General features: G+C 48.5%; 1 protein-coding gene across 3 annotated transcripts in view; it reads right to left on the reverse strand.

Moving 5' to 3' along the window:
- Positions 1-18,080, reverse strand: part of UBE4B (ubiquitination factor E4B) — a 119,894-nt gene that overhangs the window by 76,702 nt on the left and 25,112 nt on the right. The window contains exons 1-2 of one of the 3 annotated variants that reach the window (XM_039234918.1): positions 6,670-6,754; positions 2,820-2,888 (exon numbers count right to left, since the gene is read on the reverse strand). Coding sequence is in view for 1 of the 3 variants with exons in the window: in XM_039234916.1 (XP_039090847.1) it covers positions 6,670-6,856 (187 nt within the window). In the remaining 2 variants the exon portion in view is untranslated. Of the gene's footprint in view, positions 1-2,819; positions 3,394-6,669; positions 6,857-18,080 lie in introns of those variants that run through there. The other 2 variants (XM_039234916.1, XM_039234917.1) reach the window with 2 other exon arrangements.

Consider the following 18,080-nt stretch of genomic DNA (forward strand, 5'->3'; position numbering starts at 1 on the left):
GCCTGTGTGGCTCAGTCGGTTAAGCATCCAACTTCGGCACAGGTCATGATCTTGTGGTTCATGAGTTCGAGCCCTACGTTGGGCTCCCTGCTGACAGCTCAGAGCCTGGAGCCTGCTTCAGATTCTGTGTCTCCCTCTCTCTCTGCCCCTCCCCCACTTGTGCTCTGTCTCTGTCTTTCAAAAATAAATAAATGTAAAACAAAAAATTGTTTAAATCAATTTAATCAACCAATCAACCAATCAGAGCTCAAGTTTTACTTTGTGCCTAACATTCCCAGAAACCTATTTTTTCATTCATTTACTTGCTGAACTAGTGGCACTAGCAGAGTGCCTACTAAGCGCCAGCATGGTTCTGGGGACAAGGGAATGAAACGCACTGATGAGGTCTCTGCTCTAATCTTACATCCTAAAGGGAGGAGGGGGGCACCTGGTGGCCCAGTCGGTTGAGTCATAATCTCACAGTTTGTGAGTCTGAGCCCCACATCGGGCTCTCTGCTCCTGAGGCAGAGCCCACTTTGGATCCTCTGTCCCCCTCTCTCTCTGCCCCTCCCCTAGTGGTGCCCTCTCTTTCAAAAATAAATGAACATTAAAAAAATAAAGTAAAAGGGGCGCCTGGGTGGCTTAGTCGGTTAAGCGTCCGACTTTCGCTTAGGTCATGATCTCGCGGTTCGTGGGTTCGGGCCCCACGTCGGGCTCTGTGCTGACTGCCAGCTCAGAGCCTGGAGCCTGTTTCAGTCTGTGACTCCCTCTCTCTCTGACCCTCCCCTGCTCACGCTGTCTCTCTCTCTCTCTCCGAGAAAGAAATAAAAACATTTAAAAAAAAAAAAAATAAGTAAAAAAATAAAGGGAGGAGGGGATGGTGATTAAAGAAAAAAAGTCCATCAATGGTATTTCCACTGGGAAACGAGGTCTTTGCAGATGTACTCAAGATGAGGTCGCGCTGGCTTTGAGCGGTCCCTTCATCCAGTAATCCTCACACAAAGCGGGCAACTTGGACACAGAGGCGCGGCTGTGAAAAGACAGAGGGCGCCGCGGTGACGCTGCCTCAAGCCAAGGCACACGGAGGACGGCCCGCAAGCAACAGCAGCTAGAAGAGGCAACGTTCTTCATCAGAGCCTTCCAAGGAAGCACGGCCCCGCCAACACCTCGGCTTTCGACTTCTACCCTCCGGAACTGCGAGAGAATAAAACTCAGTGGTTTCCGGCCATCGAGCCCTGCGATCCTGTGTCGTGGCGGCCCGGGGAACTTAACACAGACGCAGGCGGCGTTGCGAGAAGCCGGGACCCCGCACGGGAGAAGCAGCTTGCGGGACTCGCTGGAGGCCCCGGGCCCTTGTTCTCGCTCCTGCAGCGCAGGGCAGCTCCGCTGAGAGGCTGCCGGGCGAGGCCTCCTCTCCACAGGCGGCCGCCTACCCAGTATCTGTGTCTGTCAGAAAGCACTCCTCGACTCCAGAACAGAAGTCCCTCCTTCCCATTCAGTGGACAATACATCCCCCCGCTGGCCCTCCGTCCCCCATCAAGGGCCACAGAAAACAAGCACCCGCCATCATCTTCCTCATGGCAGCTTCCCACACTGTTTTAATGGAACACTATCACGCCCGCTTGAGATTTCCTCTGAAGCAGTACATGCCTCTGCCGTTTCAGGCATTCCTCTGTGGGTCACCTACTAATTCGACGGATTACCTAAACGTGCCAGGCACTGTTAAAGGCACCGGGCTACGCCGTCCGCAGAATGGACGCACGTCCCTGGCCTGTGCAGCTTACACTGCAGCAGGGGAAGCAGAGAAAACAGGATAAGCCAGTCACGCAGGTGCCACGCCAGCTGGTGACAGGAGCTCCCAGAAAGTTACCCACGTCAGACGGAGGGACGCGTTCAGGCAGTGGGGCCAAAGAAAGAGATCCTTGTACAAACATCTGAGGAGTCCGATGAAAAGCCATATGGATTTTGGGGGCTGAGCCTTCCCGCAACAGGGGCCATGGCTGGAATGCTCAGGAAGAGCAAGGACGCCAGTACGGCTGGAGCAGAGGCGGCGAGGAGGAGGAGCCAAAGGGGGCCCGGTTCACACACAGCCCCGATCGAGGCGAGGACTTTGACTTTCGTTCTCGGGGAGCCCGCGGAGGCAGCCAACGGAAAACTGCCGTGACCCATCTGAGGAGGTGCTTGTTTTCCGTTTCGTTTATTTAATAAATTCATGAAACCGTTTATCCAACATAGTTGGATGCTAGTGCATGGCTAGTAACATCTATGAACAGTGGTGACTATGGGGGAGACATAATCAGGACGTCCCCGCACAGAGGTGCGCTGCCCAGAACCGACCAGCCAGAGCCGCCCCCGTCTTCCCAGTCTGTGACGGCAACGTAATGAGCTCGCTACGAAAGAGAACCCGCTGTTATACGAGCTAGGGCTTACACTTCGGTAGGACCCAGCCTGGGGCTACCCCGAGACTGAAGTGAAGCGAGGGGAAGCATGGCCACTCCAGTAATCCAGGCAAGGTGCGCCAGTGCCCTGGACCCCACGGTTGGCTCACAACCAGTTTTTGTAAATAGAGTTTTGCTGAAACACAGCCACGCTTGTTTATGTATTGCCTGTGGCTGCTTCTGTGCTACCGGGGCAGAAAAGAAGAGCTGTGAGTGAGGCTACGCGGCCTGCAAAACCAAGATATTGACTGTGTGGCCCTTTACAGAAAGGGCTGGCTGCTGATCCCTGATCCAGAGAAAGAAGAGGTAATGTTTCAGGCTTCAGCAACTAGGAAAAAACAGAGCTGGTATTTTCTGAGAGGGCGTTCCAGGAGAAGACAAGGCGATTTTGGACGTGCTCACCGTGAGATGCTTCTTAGATAGTGTGTGAGTCTGAGGTTCAAGGAATGGTTCTGGGCTGCAGAGATCAACCTAGGGAGCAAAAGCTCAGAGACAGTAAGTAAAGCTGGGAAACTAGATCAGGTGGGTAAGAAAACAGACACGGATGCAGAGGCAACATGTTAAATATGGACCCTCCCCCACAACCCCTGACATTTCACATCAGACAAATGACAAAGAACCATACGGAGCACCAAGAAGAAACAGAGACAGGAGGAGAGACAGGAGGAAACCCAGGAGTGCACAGAGCTCCCGAAGCCAAAAGAAGAAAGTGCTGCAAGAAGAGAGCCAGAGTCCCATCAGCTGGGGCTGAGCCGGTGACTCGGGGCAGAGCGCAGGAGTCCTCACCCGACTGGATTCGAATCAGCAGTGGGTGCAAGGACAGATGGACACAGAGGCCAGGAGTTTTGTGGTGACGCAGAACAGAGCAGTGGGGTGGAAGCCAGCAGGGGAAATGAGATCAAGAGGAGTTCCTTTCTGGGGCGCCTGGGTGGCTTAGTCGGTTAAGCGTCCGACTTTCGCTTAGGTCATGATCTCGCGGTTCGTGGGTTCGAGCCCCGCGTCGGGCTCTGTGCTGACTGCCAGCTCGGAGCCTGGAGCCTGTTTCAGTCTGTGACTCCCTCTCTCTCTGACCCTCCCCTGCTCACGCTGTCTCTCTCTCTCTCTCTCCTAGAAATAAATAAAACATTAAAAAATTAAAAAAAAGAGGAGTTCCTTTCTATGTATATTCCCGGAAGAGGAAAAGGAACTGCATGTAGAACGACTATTAAAAAAATAAAAGTTTTCCACCTGAGATGGGAAACCTGATGGAGCAGGAAAGCTGGGAAGTGCCGGGGACAACAGCTGTGGGTCGGACAGAGGAGGTGGGGCCTGGGGACAGCATTCAGGAAGGGCAGGGACGCTTCAGGCTTAATAAAAACAGGCCACACGTACAGGTAAGCAGGCGAATGCGGTGACGGGAGCTTACGGAGGTTCCCTTTGGCCTGCCTCTGCTTTCCTCATCAAACAGGAAGGCAGGCCGTCGGGCCAGAGCTGCACACAGAACGAGGTGCTGGCGACTGAAGGAGAGGGTTTGGAACAGACCTGGGGAGCGGGAGAGCGACAGGAAACACGCTGTAACTACCTGCCGGTGCGAAGGGTCTGCTGGAGCGCGTGACCCTGAGTCGGAAATGAGACCGACAGCACGGTTCTGGGGTTTTTTCTAGCCTTGTTCCACTGCATAAGGCAGACAGGAGCTGGGGAATGGGATTTAAAACCGGGAGCATGGGGGCCACATGCGGAGGGCGCCTGGCTGGCTCAGTCGGTAGAACATACGACCCTTGATCCCGGGACTGCGAGACTGAGCCCACACTAGGTGCAGAGTTTCCTTAAAAATAAAATCTTTAGGGGCGCCTGGGTGGCTCCGTCGGTTGAGCGTCTGACTCTTCATTTCAGCTCAGGTCATGATGTCACGGTCTGTGGGTTCAAGCCCCACGTTGGAGACTATCTCTCTTCTTCTGCCCCTCCCCTGCCTGTGCTCCCTTTCTCTCAAAATAAATATATACATTAATAAGAATGAAAATAAAATCTTAAAAGACACAACAAAGCCAGGAGCATGGTTTAACCCAGGAAGTAAGAGAAAGCGAGAGAGGGGAGAGAGGGAGTGACAACGAGTAACTGTGGGACGTAAATGGGGCAAGAGAGGCGAGGGGACACCAGGGAGGGGAGAAGTGAAGAAAGTGGGACCGAGAGGCTGGGCCAGAAAGCTGAAGGCGGTGGGCAGGCAGTCACTGAGATGGAAAGATCTAGAGTATGACCCCGGCGGTGAGCGGCTGATGTCGGACGGAAGACCAGGTGACCAAGGGAAAGCAGCTCAGAAGAGTGCGAGGGCAGAGTCCTGCAAGGCCGTCCCTGTGGCTGCTGAGGCCACCACAAACCATGACAGGGTGCAGGGGAGCGAGGCAGTGGAGCGAACGAGGCAGGGTGAGCGGGTTCAGAGTCCGGCTGTGACAAGGACAGGAATGGGGAACACAGTCTAACAACACAAGGTTCAAAGCGATGTGTTCTTAGGGAAGGGGAAGCGCCGTCCAGAAGACATGGGGACGGGCGCGAATTCAGCCGGAGCCCTGAGGGGAAAGACCGTCCACGGGGAAGGACTGTGCCGGGGACGGACCGGGAGGATTTCGGAACAGGGGTTGCGGGGAGAGAGGTGTCCGTGACAAGCCATATGCAGGTCAGAGACCGAGAGGTAAGGGGCCCGGGAGGCCCGGTGGCTGACATAAGCAGGACAGGCCGCATGCTGAGAGGACTCCGGTGGTCCCAAAGAGAATCGGTGCTGTGAGCAGGCGCACGCGGAGCTCGTCTCCTGCCTCACCGCCGCCGGTGCAGCGTGATCCGAAGCCCCGCCCCATCCCACCTGCTCTCCCCTGATGCCGCCAGCATCCCAGGCGGGACCTGGTCACGGTGGAGTCAACAGAACTGCTGGTGGTACCGTTTCCCGGGAAAGGGGAAAACTCCATCTGGAGTCCTGAGCCCGTCCCCTACCAGAAGACCATCACAGCTTCTCAAAGGTGTGCACAGGCGACATTTCAGGCAAACGCATTGTTTGTTACTAACTGAGGATTTGGCCTGAACCTCTCTCACTTTTATAATCGACAGGAAGATGCATAAGCATCTACGATAAGGTCTATCAAGAGTAACGATAACTGAAACTCTGCAAATACTTTTTTTAAAATTTTTTAAATGTTTATGTATTTTTGAGAGAGAGAGACAGAGACAGAGAGACAGAGAGATAGAGCACAAGCAAGGGAGGAGCAGAGAGAGAGGGAAACACAGAATCTGAAGCAGGCTCCAGGCTCTGAGCTGTCAGCACAGAGCCCGATGCAGGGATCAAACTCACGTACCGCAAGATCACGACCTGAGCCAAAGTCAGACACTTAACCGACTGAGCCACCCAGGCGCCCCTCTGCAAATATTTTTCGTTGACGAGTTACCTAGTTCAGAAAGACAGATTATGTGGAAGGCAACTAAGAGAGAGAACATTAAATGCAGAAATAACAATCATATTAGCTTATTCAACGACGTGATGAATTCAGCTCTGAATGCACCTGCTTTTACAAATGAGAATCCTAAGTAATTATATTAATTATAATAATATTACTCATGTTCAAAAGAAAAGTTCACTTGACAAAAGATACTTTCAAATATACAGAATGAGTCAATATCATTGTTTCCCAACAAAGACATACCTGGATATCAATGATGAGCCCATTAATTATAAAGAAAAATAAATTCACAATAGTTAAATACGTGTCAATGAGACGACTGTAAACATCACATTAGGTGAACTTTTATACCCCGAAAATTCAAAGAATCTTGTTCTATCACAATGTACAATGAAGACAAGGAAATCTGTAATTAGAAGCCTGTTATTTTGACCATTACTTCTATCTCGCCTTTTCAGATGATTTTATCACAGAAGGAAAGCATCAACCAAACTCATAAAATCAGCTGAGCAAAATTAAGTCTTAATAGCCTTACCATCAGAGATTAAGACCTGATCCTGTTTGAAACAAAGGGTAAAAGTTACAGAAAGGAAAACAGTTAGTTTGAACAGATCACCATCAAAATGAATAGCGACTAAGAAAACACAATGCGATGATGTTAATCTTTAAACTGCTGCTTGCAGGATTTTAAGCAGCGGCTGTCCAATTTTGCCGTTTGTGGAGACACTGTCCAATCTTTTACCCTGTTGTGAAAATGTCACAACCACAGTAAGCTTCACAGAAAGCTAGGACCAAAACAAACACGCCCCAGGTATGAAAGCAAGGCTTACCTGATGCACCTATTGGGGAGGTAGCTGGGGTCATGTTGTGGACATTGAGACCAAGGCTCTGGGAGGGGCCCGGGGCGGACGCTGCTATGGGAGGTCCCAGCGGGTTCTCCCTCTGGGGCGAGGTGAGCGGGGTGGTCGGCTGGGAGGTCTGTCCACCAGCAAGTCGTGCGAGGCGCCTCCGTCGGATCTACAACGTGAGGGGACAAAAGACCTTCTGTAACTCAACCGTACAAAACACAATTCTGCCCGAGAAGAGCAACATTAACGTTATCGATAACCATCGAAAACCGTGCTGGAGCTTAACAACTAAACAGGCCTAGAGAAAAAAGGACCCAGTTGAGACAAGCAGGGACTTGGCACGCGGGCACACAGCCTTACAGTCCCCGTTATCACACCTCCTGACCGACACAGTGACTGTGCCATAAGCACACTACACTCCTAAACACGCTGAGGCTTGTTCTTTTAATAAAACTGTGTAACCTGGTCATTTTCAATAGGTGAGATTTTAAAGAAATACTCAACGAGAGTCACTAAAACAAGTTTCGAAAGTAACAAACGTTAGACGAAGACACAAATTTTACCATCGCTTTCAGCAGCAAAGTGATTAGCTGCTTCTTACGTAATTGCAATCAAAATATCGGGGGCCCTTCTTCCTCACAATAGTACTCCGGGGTTAGCAAGTGACTGCGAGAATCTCTACCACATCACAGAGAATTTCTACCACATCCCACTTTGACAGTCATTCATTTACAGCCAGGCAATGAACTCTCACTGACCCGCTGCTGTCCCCGGCAGGCAGGACGTCTAACTGCGAGGGGAAGGCTTCTGGCTCTGAGTCGGCCTCAAAGAAGCAAACCAGCGAGGCTGCTCACACTCGTCCGTTACGGACAGGGAAGACGCTGACCTAGAACAGACGCTAGCAGGGATGGACCTGATCCGAACCAAGAACCTGTCATTCCAGCCCTTCAGAACAGCTGCTCCGACTACTGTCCAGACACCCGAGAACATTCTGGTTCTTAACCCCAGACCCGAGGGGCCCACTCCTGCGCCCCTGCTGCAAAGATGTCGCCCGACGGCCTTACGCAAAATCCTGAGCTTTGGTCGTTCATCTACCTTCTTCACTAGAAGTAATCAATCCCTTAAAGGAAACATTAGCTCTTAATTGTTGAAAACAAACACTGAAAAAAAATAAATAAATAAACGCTGATGCGGCACTTTATCTCCTAGCAATGTTCTCAATGCTTTATAAATCTATACTCATGGAATCCTCAGAATGAGCCTTCGTGGGTACTTAGGTCCATTTTATAGATGAGCAAACTGAGGCACAGGGGTTAGATACTTGCCTCGTTCTTAAGTGGTACAGCTGGAAATTGAACCCATGCAGCGGCTCTAGCGCTACGCTCTTACCAGCAATCCAGCAGTCTGGGGACCCTCTGGGGGTCTCCAGGACCCTCGCAGGGGGGATGCTGAGGCCAAAGCTATTCTTAACAGTATCACTAAGACATCTGCCTTGGTCGGTCCCAAGTGCCCAGCGGGGGTTTTCCAGAGGCTGCAAGGCATGGCAAGTTGCAACAAATAAAGGAGTTAACACAAGAATGCGGCTGTATTCTAGTAAATCAGACATTAAAAAGACCTGGAAAAGTCACTCTTCTCACCACATTTGTTTTGGAAAATGTAACTGTTTTCATTCAGGACTCATTATTTAGGGGCACCCGGGGGGCTCAGTCGGTTGAGCATCCGTCTCCCGTCTCCCGGTTTCAGCTCAGGTCATGATCCCAGGGTCGTGGGATGGAGTCCCGCCTTGGCGCAGGGCCCGCCGAGGATTCTCTCCCTCTGCCCCCTCCCCTGCTCGTGATCTCTCTCCCTCTCCCTCTGTCTCTCTCTCTCATTAAAAAAAAACAATTCTATTAACATACAATGTTTTTTTTATTAATGTATGTTTTTAAGTTTCTCGCTTTTTATTTCTATTATGGTAACCATCAAAGAATACAACCCACCTAAACAAAAGCTCTTTGAGATTTCAACATTTTATAAGAACATAAAGGAGTCCTGAGACCAAAGCGCAGACCCGCAGGCTGCCTCTCTCTCATCCATCCTGATTTCCCCACAGTCGAGCCCAGTGCTCCCTGACCTGAGCTGAACGGAGGAGAACAGTGAAGGTCACCACAAACCATCTGGCGAGAACTGGTTTGGAGACGGAAAAAGCTCACTGAGGAAATCACTGAAGTGCTTCAGGACCGCTCACCTGGGGTGGTGGGTGGGGAACGTGGGCCAGAAACTCCCACCCCAACCTGTTCCCGATCCAATGACTCAAGCCTGAGACGCAGGAGCTGTGTTCCCCGCTTGCTGGCTCCCCCTCGCCTCCCCAACACTCTGCTTATCCCCAAACTCTGCCTTTTCTACCTGGGCCACCCTCCCCTCTCAGCTCCTCTGCCACCACCCTATCCAGGCCACCACCCTCTCTCACCAGGATCTCTGCAAGAGGCCATCAATCTACCAGGCCTGATATAAGCAAAGGCTCCGTATTCCTTTCTTTAAACATTTTCAAATCTTTAAATTTCTGGAAGGCAAATCAAGCAAGAATGAGATAGCACTCCATACCCATGAAGATGGCTACCATCAAGAAATCATAAAATAAACAAGTGTTAGTGACAATGTGGAGAAAATGGAAACCTTTGTAATGGTGGTGGGAAGGTCACGTGGAGCAGGCACCACTTTAAACAGCTTGGTGGTTTCTCAAAATATTACAAATAGAATTACTATGCAATCCAGTAAGTCCACACCTAGGAAATGCACAAAAAGAACTGAAGGCAGGGACGCAAACAGCTATTTGTTCACCCGCGTCCACAGCGGTCATTTGTAAGAGCTGACACGGGGAAGCAACCCAAGTGTCCACCGCTGGATAAATGAATAAACGACACGTGGCATCGCCATACGGTGGAATATTACCCAGCCTTCCAGAGGAAGGACATTCTGACGCGTGCTACAACACAGATGAACCGTGAGGACATTACGCTAAGTGAAATAAGTCAGCCACAAGAAGACAAAGACTGTAGGATTCCACTTATAGAAGGTATCTAGAGGAGTCAAGTTCACAGAGACAGAGCAGAATGGCGGCTGCCAAGGGCCAGGGCGATTTAGAAACTCTTAAGTAGAGAATCAAATCCTGAGTGATAAGAAAGCATGTTATCCTACTTTTCTTCTACAATCTACTCACACAGCAATCACAGGAATTCTTTAAAAACACAAACCACTCTCTCCTGCTCAAGCCATTCAATGGCTTCCCACTGCACTTGGAATAAAAGCCAAGTCCTCACCGCATTCTATGGAGCCATCAGCTGCCTCCCTGGTTAAGGTCCACCAACCACACCAGGCCCTGGCGGCAGCCGCTCCCGCCCTCGGGCGGTTCCTAAAACCTGGGAAGCTCCAGCTTGCCTTCGGCCACCTGCAACTCCTTAAGCCTAGAGAAATTTTTCTAATTCCTGGCAAGACTGGTTCTTTCTCGCCCTTCCGTTCTCAGCTTAAATGTCACCTCCTCCTACAGGACTTCCCTGATCGCCCTCTCTGGCACTACCCTCCCCTCTGCGCTCCCAGCCACTGCAGCCCTGCAATCACACGCTTCAGGCACTCCACACGGTCTGTAATTACGGCATCTATTTCTTACTGTCTTGCCCATTTTCTGTCCCCTAGTAGAAGGGACGCTCCGTGAGCAAACCACGTCTGTCTTGCTGACGGGCGTATCACCAGCACGGAGCGCAGGGCCAGGCACCTACGAGCCCGTACGTACTGAGCCATGAGGAAGGGTAACATGCCATCGAGACAGGCGAAGGATTAAAGCCACACAGGAGAATGTTTGTTTTTTTTAATATTTTTTAATTTAATTCTAGGAGAGAGAGAGACAGCGTGAGCAGGGGAGGGTCAGAGAGAGGGAGACACAGCCTCTGAAACAGGCTCCAGGCTCTGAGCTGGCAGTCAGCACAGAGCCCGACGCGGGGCTCGAACCCATGAACGGCGAGATCATGACCTAAGTGAAAGTCAGACGCTTAACCGACTGAGCCACCCAGGCGCCCCCACACAGGAGAATGTTTAACTGAATATTCAAAGCCCAGGGTTTCAGACTTCTGATGTGAGGGCCTCTTCAGACATCCACTCATTGAACCAATATTCATCAGGCACCACAGTAAACTCAACAGTCCCTGCTGTCACAGCGCTCAGATCCCAGCAGAGGCCCAGAGAACAAGAGCCTAGTGGACGAAGAGGATGCCAGGTGGTTACGAGCACCGTTCGAGAAAAAAGTAGCAGAGGGACAGCAGGGCGCGCTGCGGAGAGGGCGCCGCGCTTTTTACATAAGGTGGGTGGAGAAGAACAAGATGCAGCCCCGGGAGCTTGCCACCCGCACTGAAAGTGTACAGCAGGGAACTGTCGCACAGCGGACACAGGTGTGACTCTGGTGTCAGTTAAAAGGCAAAGACCATCACCAGCATCTGAGAAAAGGCTTGCTCACGCCACTTTTGTTTGTTTTGGAACCTGTTATAAGTGGAATCATGCAAGGGCACCTGGGTGGCTCAGTCGGTTGGGCGTCCGACTTCAGCTCAGGTCATGATCTCACGGTTCATGGGTTCGAGCCCCATGTTGGGCTCTGTGCGGACAGCTCAGAGCCTGAAGCCTGTTTCGGATTCTGTGTCTCCCTCTCTCTGATCCTGCCCTCCTCATGCTGTCTCTCTCTCTCAGAAAGAAAATAAATAAATAGATAGATAAATAAATAAATGGAATCCTGCAGTCGATGGTTTTTTACATCTGGCTTCTTCTGCTCCATATTGTTTGTGAGAATCTTCCTGACTGTTGCATAGGGTGCAAGCTCATTCATTTGATTCCTACATGGACTCCTGCATGGATCATGGCCTGAGCTAAAGCTGGATGCTTAACTGACTGAGCCACCCAGGTCCCCTGTAATTTTTAAAAATTAATCCTACTTATTCTTCAAGGCCTACAAATGCTGCATTCTGTGTGTGGATTCTATGAATTTTTTAAAATTTAAAATTTTGTATGAAAGAGTAATTAAATAAGTAATTAAAGTTAAAATACCTCACACAAACCTGTATTCACTATCTGATACTGGAATTAAACTAGTATTTTAATCTTTGAAGCGTGTTTATCTATACACACCAATGTGACAGAGGGCCTAGTGAAAGAAGACTTTAAATTTTCAGGGAAACCTGTGTTTGGGGAGATCTGCTTAAAGTTGAGTTGAATTACCTTAGAGGTAGCTAACTTGGGAGCCCAATCTTGATTTCAAATTCAAGTTCAAACTTTACTACTTACTACTAAGGTAGGATCAAGATAAGTCACTTAACCTCTCTGTGCTTCAGTTTCCACATCTGTACAATGGGTGTGGAAAGAGTAGCCTCCACACAGAGTTGTGAGAAAACTACCACCCATGCCGTTTTCTACTTCCTTTTTTCTCCACAGCTCTTATCTGATCTCCGACACATGTGATGTTATTTATGTATTGCTTATTCACCATTCACCATTCCCCAACTCTAAGCTTCTTAACCCAAGGACTTTTCTCAGTTTTTTCTAGAAGAATACCTGGAACATGGTAGGTGCTCTCTAAATATTTGCTGAGTTAATGAAAGAATGAAAAAATACTAGAAAATACACTGTATATAAAATTTACCATTCAGGAATTAGTATTACCATTATTTTGAAAAAGCACACAAGCTGTTTTTGGAAAAAAGACAAAGTCACGTTTATACCTGGTGCCAGGTTCAGCCTGAGATGTTAAATTTAAACGTTCTCCTCAGTGAAACAAACATAGAATAAATGTCCTGACTCACTGCATAAGGCTTGAAGGAAGTTTTCCAAGAAAGATTTCCACTGTGCCGATGTTCCCCAGTCCCTACCCCCAACACTCCACAAACACAGGTTTAGAAAAGAAGAAGAAAAAAGAAAGAAGAATCGGGACTTTGTGAAATATACTGTGGACCATTAATGAAGACAGAGGAGCGCAGGAAGGGACACAGGCAGGTCCGTGCATGACACGAACTGGCAGGAGATGACGATAAAACCCGTCCTCACCTCCCCCATCTTCAAGACCTACTGGAAAGAGGAGAAATATCCATGAAAGGGCCAGCGCTCGGGGCTGCTGCCTGCAGGGGACTCAATGGGGGACAGTGCCCTTCGAGGTGCGAGGTGCAGTGGCTTTAAACTAGTTTAGCAGCCCAAGGACCCCGGGAATATCTAGACAGGAGACTCCCGAGAGATGGCTTTGAGCAATCGAAGGCGTAAAGGCTTATCTGATTAAGTTGACTATTAAGAGATGTGACCTCACTTTTATCACAAACAGCACATCACAACATATGAGACGCAAACTAAAAATAGTTCAGCACATCAAAATATTATTCCACTTTCTTCTCTTTGCTTACTCTTTTTAACACATAAGACTGGCATCCTCTCTCTTACGTTAAAAACAAGCCCTTTTTGAAAGAATTCTATTTTCCCCAAGAGAAAATACCACAAGCACAAAAAAGGAACTTCCAATCTTCAACTTATATCCTAAAACACAATTCAAACCTAAACGTACGGATCATGAAATCTTGTTTCTAGAGTTTTTCTGGTCTTGACTATTTCAGCTCTCATTTCACAGTGACATTAAAATAGGGTTTTCCCTGGAATTGTTCTACCTGATGCATTACCCTACGCTCACAGTCCCAATGAACTAAAAATAGATTCAAAACAGCTACTGTTCAAAACAACAAGGGCCACTGTGGTGGCGTGGGGCAGAGGCTCTGACCAGATGGGCCGAACTCCACTCCTCTTTTTAGCTGGATGCGGGGGAGGGGTGCGGCTGGGGGGTAAATCCCAAAAGCACTGCTTGTTTGTTTTTTAATTTTTTTTTTTTTAAGTAGGCTTCATACCCAGGGAGAAGCCCAAAATGGGGCTTGAACTCACAACCCTGAGATCAAGATTTGAGCTGAGATCAAGAGTCAAAACGCCCAACTGACTAAGCCACCAAAGCAACCCCCAAAAGCATTGTTTTAAACCTGGTGAATAGTCATTCTACAAAGGCATCTTTCAATACTCAAAGAAGACTAAATTCCAACATAAAGAAAAACACTTTCAAACATTTACTCTTTGGAACGGTGTCCTTAGAGATGCTTATTTTTTATTTTATTTTATTTATTTATTTATTTATTTCTGAGAGAGAGAGAGAGCGTGAGCAGGGGAGGGTCAGAGAGAGAGGGAGACACAGAATCTGAAGCAAGCTCCAGGCTCTGAGCTGTCAGCACAGAGCCCGACGCCGGGCTCGAACCTACAAACCGTGAGATCATGACCTGAGCTGAAGTCGGATGTTTAACCGGCTAAGCCACCCAGGCGCCCCTCTTTTTTTTTTTATGTATGATTTATTTATTTAGATAGGGGGAGGGACAGAGAGAGAGAGAGAATGAGCATGATGAGTGGGGGAAAAGGGCAGAGGGAGAAAGAGAATCTTAAGCAGGCTCTAATCTCAGCACAGAGCCCGACGCAGGGCTCAATCCCACAACCCCAGGATCATGACCTGAGCTGAAATCAAGAGTCAACACTTAACTGATTGAGGCTCCCCCCCCCCCCGCCAGGTGCCCCAAGATACCTCTTACTCTGATGACTTTGTTCATAGCTGGCCATATCTAAAACTTGTAAAATGCTACTATAATTTCACAATATGCCTGGATCTAAGCCCAACAGTATATCTCAAAGTAGTGCATTCAAATCCAAACAGAGCTGTGATCAAAAATTCACCAGTTGCATTTTAAAAATCCACTATTTTACAGGCTCTAAGACAAAAGAATAGTTTTAATAGTATGATAAACACTTAACCAGCCCATAAACCATGTGCCGGATGCTATTCTAAGGGATTCATGTATATAAGCCTAGTTAAAAACCCAAGGTGATCAATACATTTATCTTCCGATTTTACAGATGAAGAAACCAAACTTGGAGGGGTTAGGTGACTTGCTCAAGGTCACACAGCTAGAAAATGAAAGATTAGATATGAACCCAGACAGTCTAACTCTGGAGTGCACGATTCTAACCACAGCCCATGCATCTTCATAGCAGAAAATCCCTTCTGAAGTTGCAGTGACCTGTAGATAGAGGCAGCCTCACTCCCCTGACGACACAGTGCCTGTTCGTTATCAGTTATGAATTAATGAATTTGTATGTAGGATGTTATAATTTCAAAATACTGTATTCATACTCTAACATTAGAGTGTTAGTGAACTCCCGCTTTGATGAGTGTGTATACTGAAATAAAGAATATTCCCATTTTCTGGTCCAGAGTGTATAGGGCACCAGCAAACCAAACAAACAAAAATGTCACTTTATGAACATAATCTTGTTCCCCCCAAATTCAGTCTTTTACTGGTTTATTAAGTGCACGTAAATCACTGTGGCAGGCACCAAAGATAACATAACACCCAAATCCTAATCCCTACCCTCAAGGGTTTCCAGACCCACTGAGGAAAGACAGATGAAACCCAACAATTATGTTGTGCACGAAATTATTACGTTATCTTGTGCACGAAAGGTCTGCACAAGATACAGTAACAGAAGAAAAGACACAAAGGAGGGCAACTCAGACCCCAACGCAGCCTGGGGTATCTGTTATTGCTTCATGGGGAGGTTACACACACACACACACACACACACACACACACACACACACGGGCATACATACACACGGCATACACAGGGAGCTCGATAATGCTTATCTTTAAACGAAAACATGTTTTCCCTTTTTTATTTTTTAAAAACATGCTTTCTATTCACTTCGAGATCTCCTGCTCTTAAACGGAGGGATATTTTTTATGTGTATTTTACCAGAGTACTTTTTTAAATTGAGTTGAAGGAAAGCAGGTTGTACGAGGACACGCACATTAATTCCACTCGGGCACATTCACGTGGGAACACGATCATGGGGATATCGTTAGTGCAAATTACACATAAATGAAGATGGCAATGATACATAATAAATTTCTATTTTTTCCCATCTTCTCCTTTCACATACACGATTTTTTAATTTTTTTAATGTTTACCTATTTTTGAGAGACACAGAGCAAGAGTGAGAGAGATCACACACGAGCGTGGGAGGGGCAGAAAGAGGGGGACAGAGGACCTGGAGCAGGCTCTGTGCTGACAGCAGAGAGCCCAACGCGGGGCTCAAACTCACGAAGCATGAGATCATGACCCGAGTGGAAGTCAGATGCTTAACCAACTGAGCCCCGAGGTGCGCCTCCTGTCACACAATTTCTGACAAAGGAAATGAAACCATCATTATTCCCTGCGATGTCTGTGAAAACTGAGAACACGGGGGTCGAGGCACAGCTCTGCTCCAGATCATCCTCACTCCGCACCCGGCGCGCACTGCTCCCTGCCAAGGCGGAGGGAAGGGAGCGAGGCGCAGGGGGTACTGGCCCACAAGGCACCCGTTCATTTCTGTTCACATTTCACTGGCCGAAACAAGTCACATGGCCGTCCCGACAGCCAGTGGGGCGGAGACAGAACCTCCCCCAGGAAGGGCAGGGAATATCTGAACAAGAATACAGCCTGGCACAGGATTTCACCGACCGCATACCTGATGTCAGGGGCCACTTGCTGTACTGCCGTCCCCATCTCCCCCCGCACACTCCTCCCCAGGGTAACTGCCCAGCATCGCCTCCTTCGGGTCTTTGCTCAAATGCTACCTCCCCAGGGAGGCCGTCCCTCACCACCTCCTATCTCCCATCTCTGCGTTATGGTTCTCCATACTTTCAAATAGTTCAGCCCAAACCAACAGGTAGGCGAATGCAGGTACACATGCACACATGCACGCGTACACGCACACGTACGTACCGAGAAAGAAAGGGAATGGGGCAAAAAGTCAACACCGAAACCTGATGAATCAAGGTGACTCAATCAATCTTTCTGCAGATTTGGAAATTTCCAGAGTAAAAAGTTGAGGAAAAAATTCGATCCACCAGCACGGCTCATGTTTTCCCAAGCCGTGTTCAGCTGCACAGAGCAGGCACGAAGTCCGAGCATCCCAGGTTGCTGAGTGAGCACGAGGGAGGTCACGGGCAGTGTGCACAAGACGGCGGTATAAGGAAGCAGAAACCCAAGGCAAAGGAAGCCCTTGCAGCACTTGGACTCTGGGTTCTGGGCTCTTCCGGTGGCCCAGCTACCTCTCCGTCCTTGGCTTCAGGAAGAAGACCCCCACATCCTTAAAATAAATCTCATGTTCTGCTTTAGCTCGGAAAGTTGTTCTGTCACTTACTGTGTGAATGTTTGTAACTACTTCTTCAACTCCTCAGAGACACTCAGTAACCTGTGCACAGAGCATCGCCTCAATGTTTTCACCAGTAGGTTTTCAGGATTCAAATTCACTTACACGAGCTATATGTTTATTACTGTAACGAAAAATATCCCAGACAGTAATTCTGAAAACTGAGCAACATACAAATTCAGACGTAATGCATGTCAGCTGCCTGGAGTTTCTTCTTCCAGACAGGTAGGAGGTGGCCAGGTGAGGGGACAGAGCAGGAAACGGGGCAGGAAAGACAGGCTGAGACAAGCTCCTGAGGAGCTCTGAATGCCCTCCGAAGACCGAACTTTTTCTAGAAGGAAAGGAAGAGATTTTGACGGATGAAAGCAGGGGAATAACTGGGTCGGATTTGTCTTTTAAAACGAATCGCTCCAGCTGCTGTGTGGAGAATGGACTGTGGAAGGGACGGGTCCAGGGACAAGGCGTATAATCAAGAGAACTTGGTCATTACTCGGAAGTGAGACGTGAGGAAGCGTGGAGTCGAGATCTCAGACATAAGCGGGCGGCACAGTCCCTGAAATGGAGACCATGAAAGAAGGGGTTGAGAAGAGCAACTGAGTGCTGACGACACTGTGGGGTGAGGTGCCCGTAAGAACACCCACATGCAACGCCCCACAGGCAGCTGGCATGGTGCGTACGTACGGACCTATGTGTCTATCGATTTATTTATGGAAATAGTTCCATTTCCTTGTTCTAGCAAGGATTGAAAGGGATTAACAAAAGACACCATAAATCATTTTTTAAATTTAACCTAAAATCAAACAGATAAGGAAATGGGGATAGAAGTAAAATGACGGCACAAAAGAATGCGATAAAGCCAGAAGTGAGGTGAGCACACATTACACGTGTGTATCAACGCAACATACACATATCACATGCCCGTATCTGCAGAGGCTTAACGCCAAAGTACAATTCAGAGCAAGCGGTTTTGGAGTGACCCAAATGAGGAGATCCGCACATCACCTTGATTGGTGTGACTTGATTCAAAGACAGATTTTAGAGTACTGAGGGCAGGGTGTGTCAAAACCCTGGGGAGAGGAGGGTGTCCGGTTTTCATAAGCTTTTCAGAGAG

This window comes from Hyaena hyaena, unplaced genomic scaffold (assembly GCF_003009895.1).
Source record: "Hyaena hyaena isolate Hyena2069 unplaced genomic scaffold, ASM300989v1 scaffold_94, whole genome shotgun sequence".
Lineage (NCBI taxonomy): Eukaryota > Metazoa > Chordata > Mammalia > Carnivora > Hyaenidae > Hyaena > Hyaena hyaena.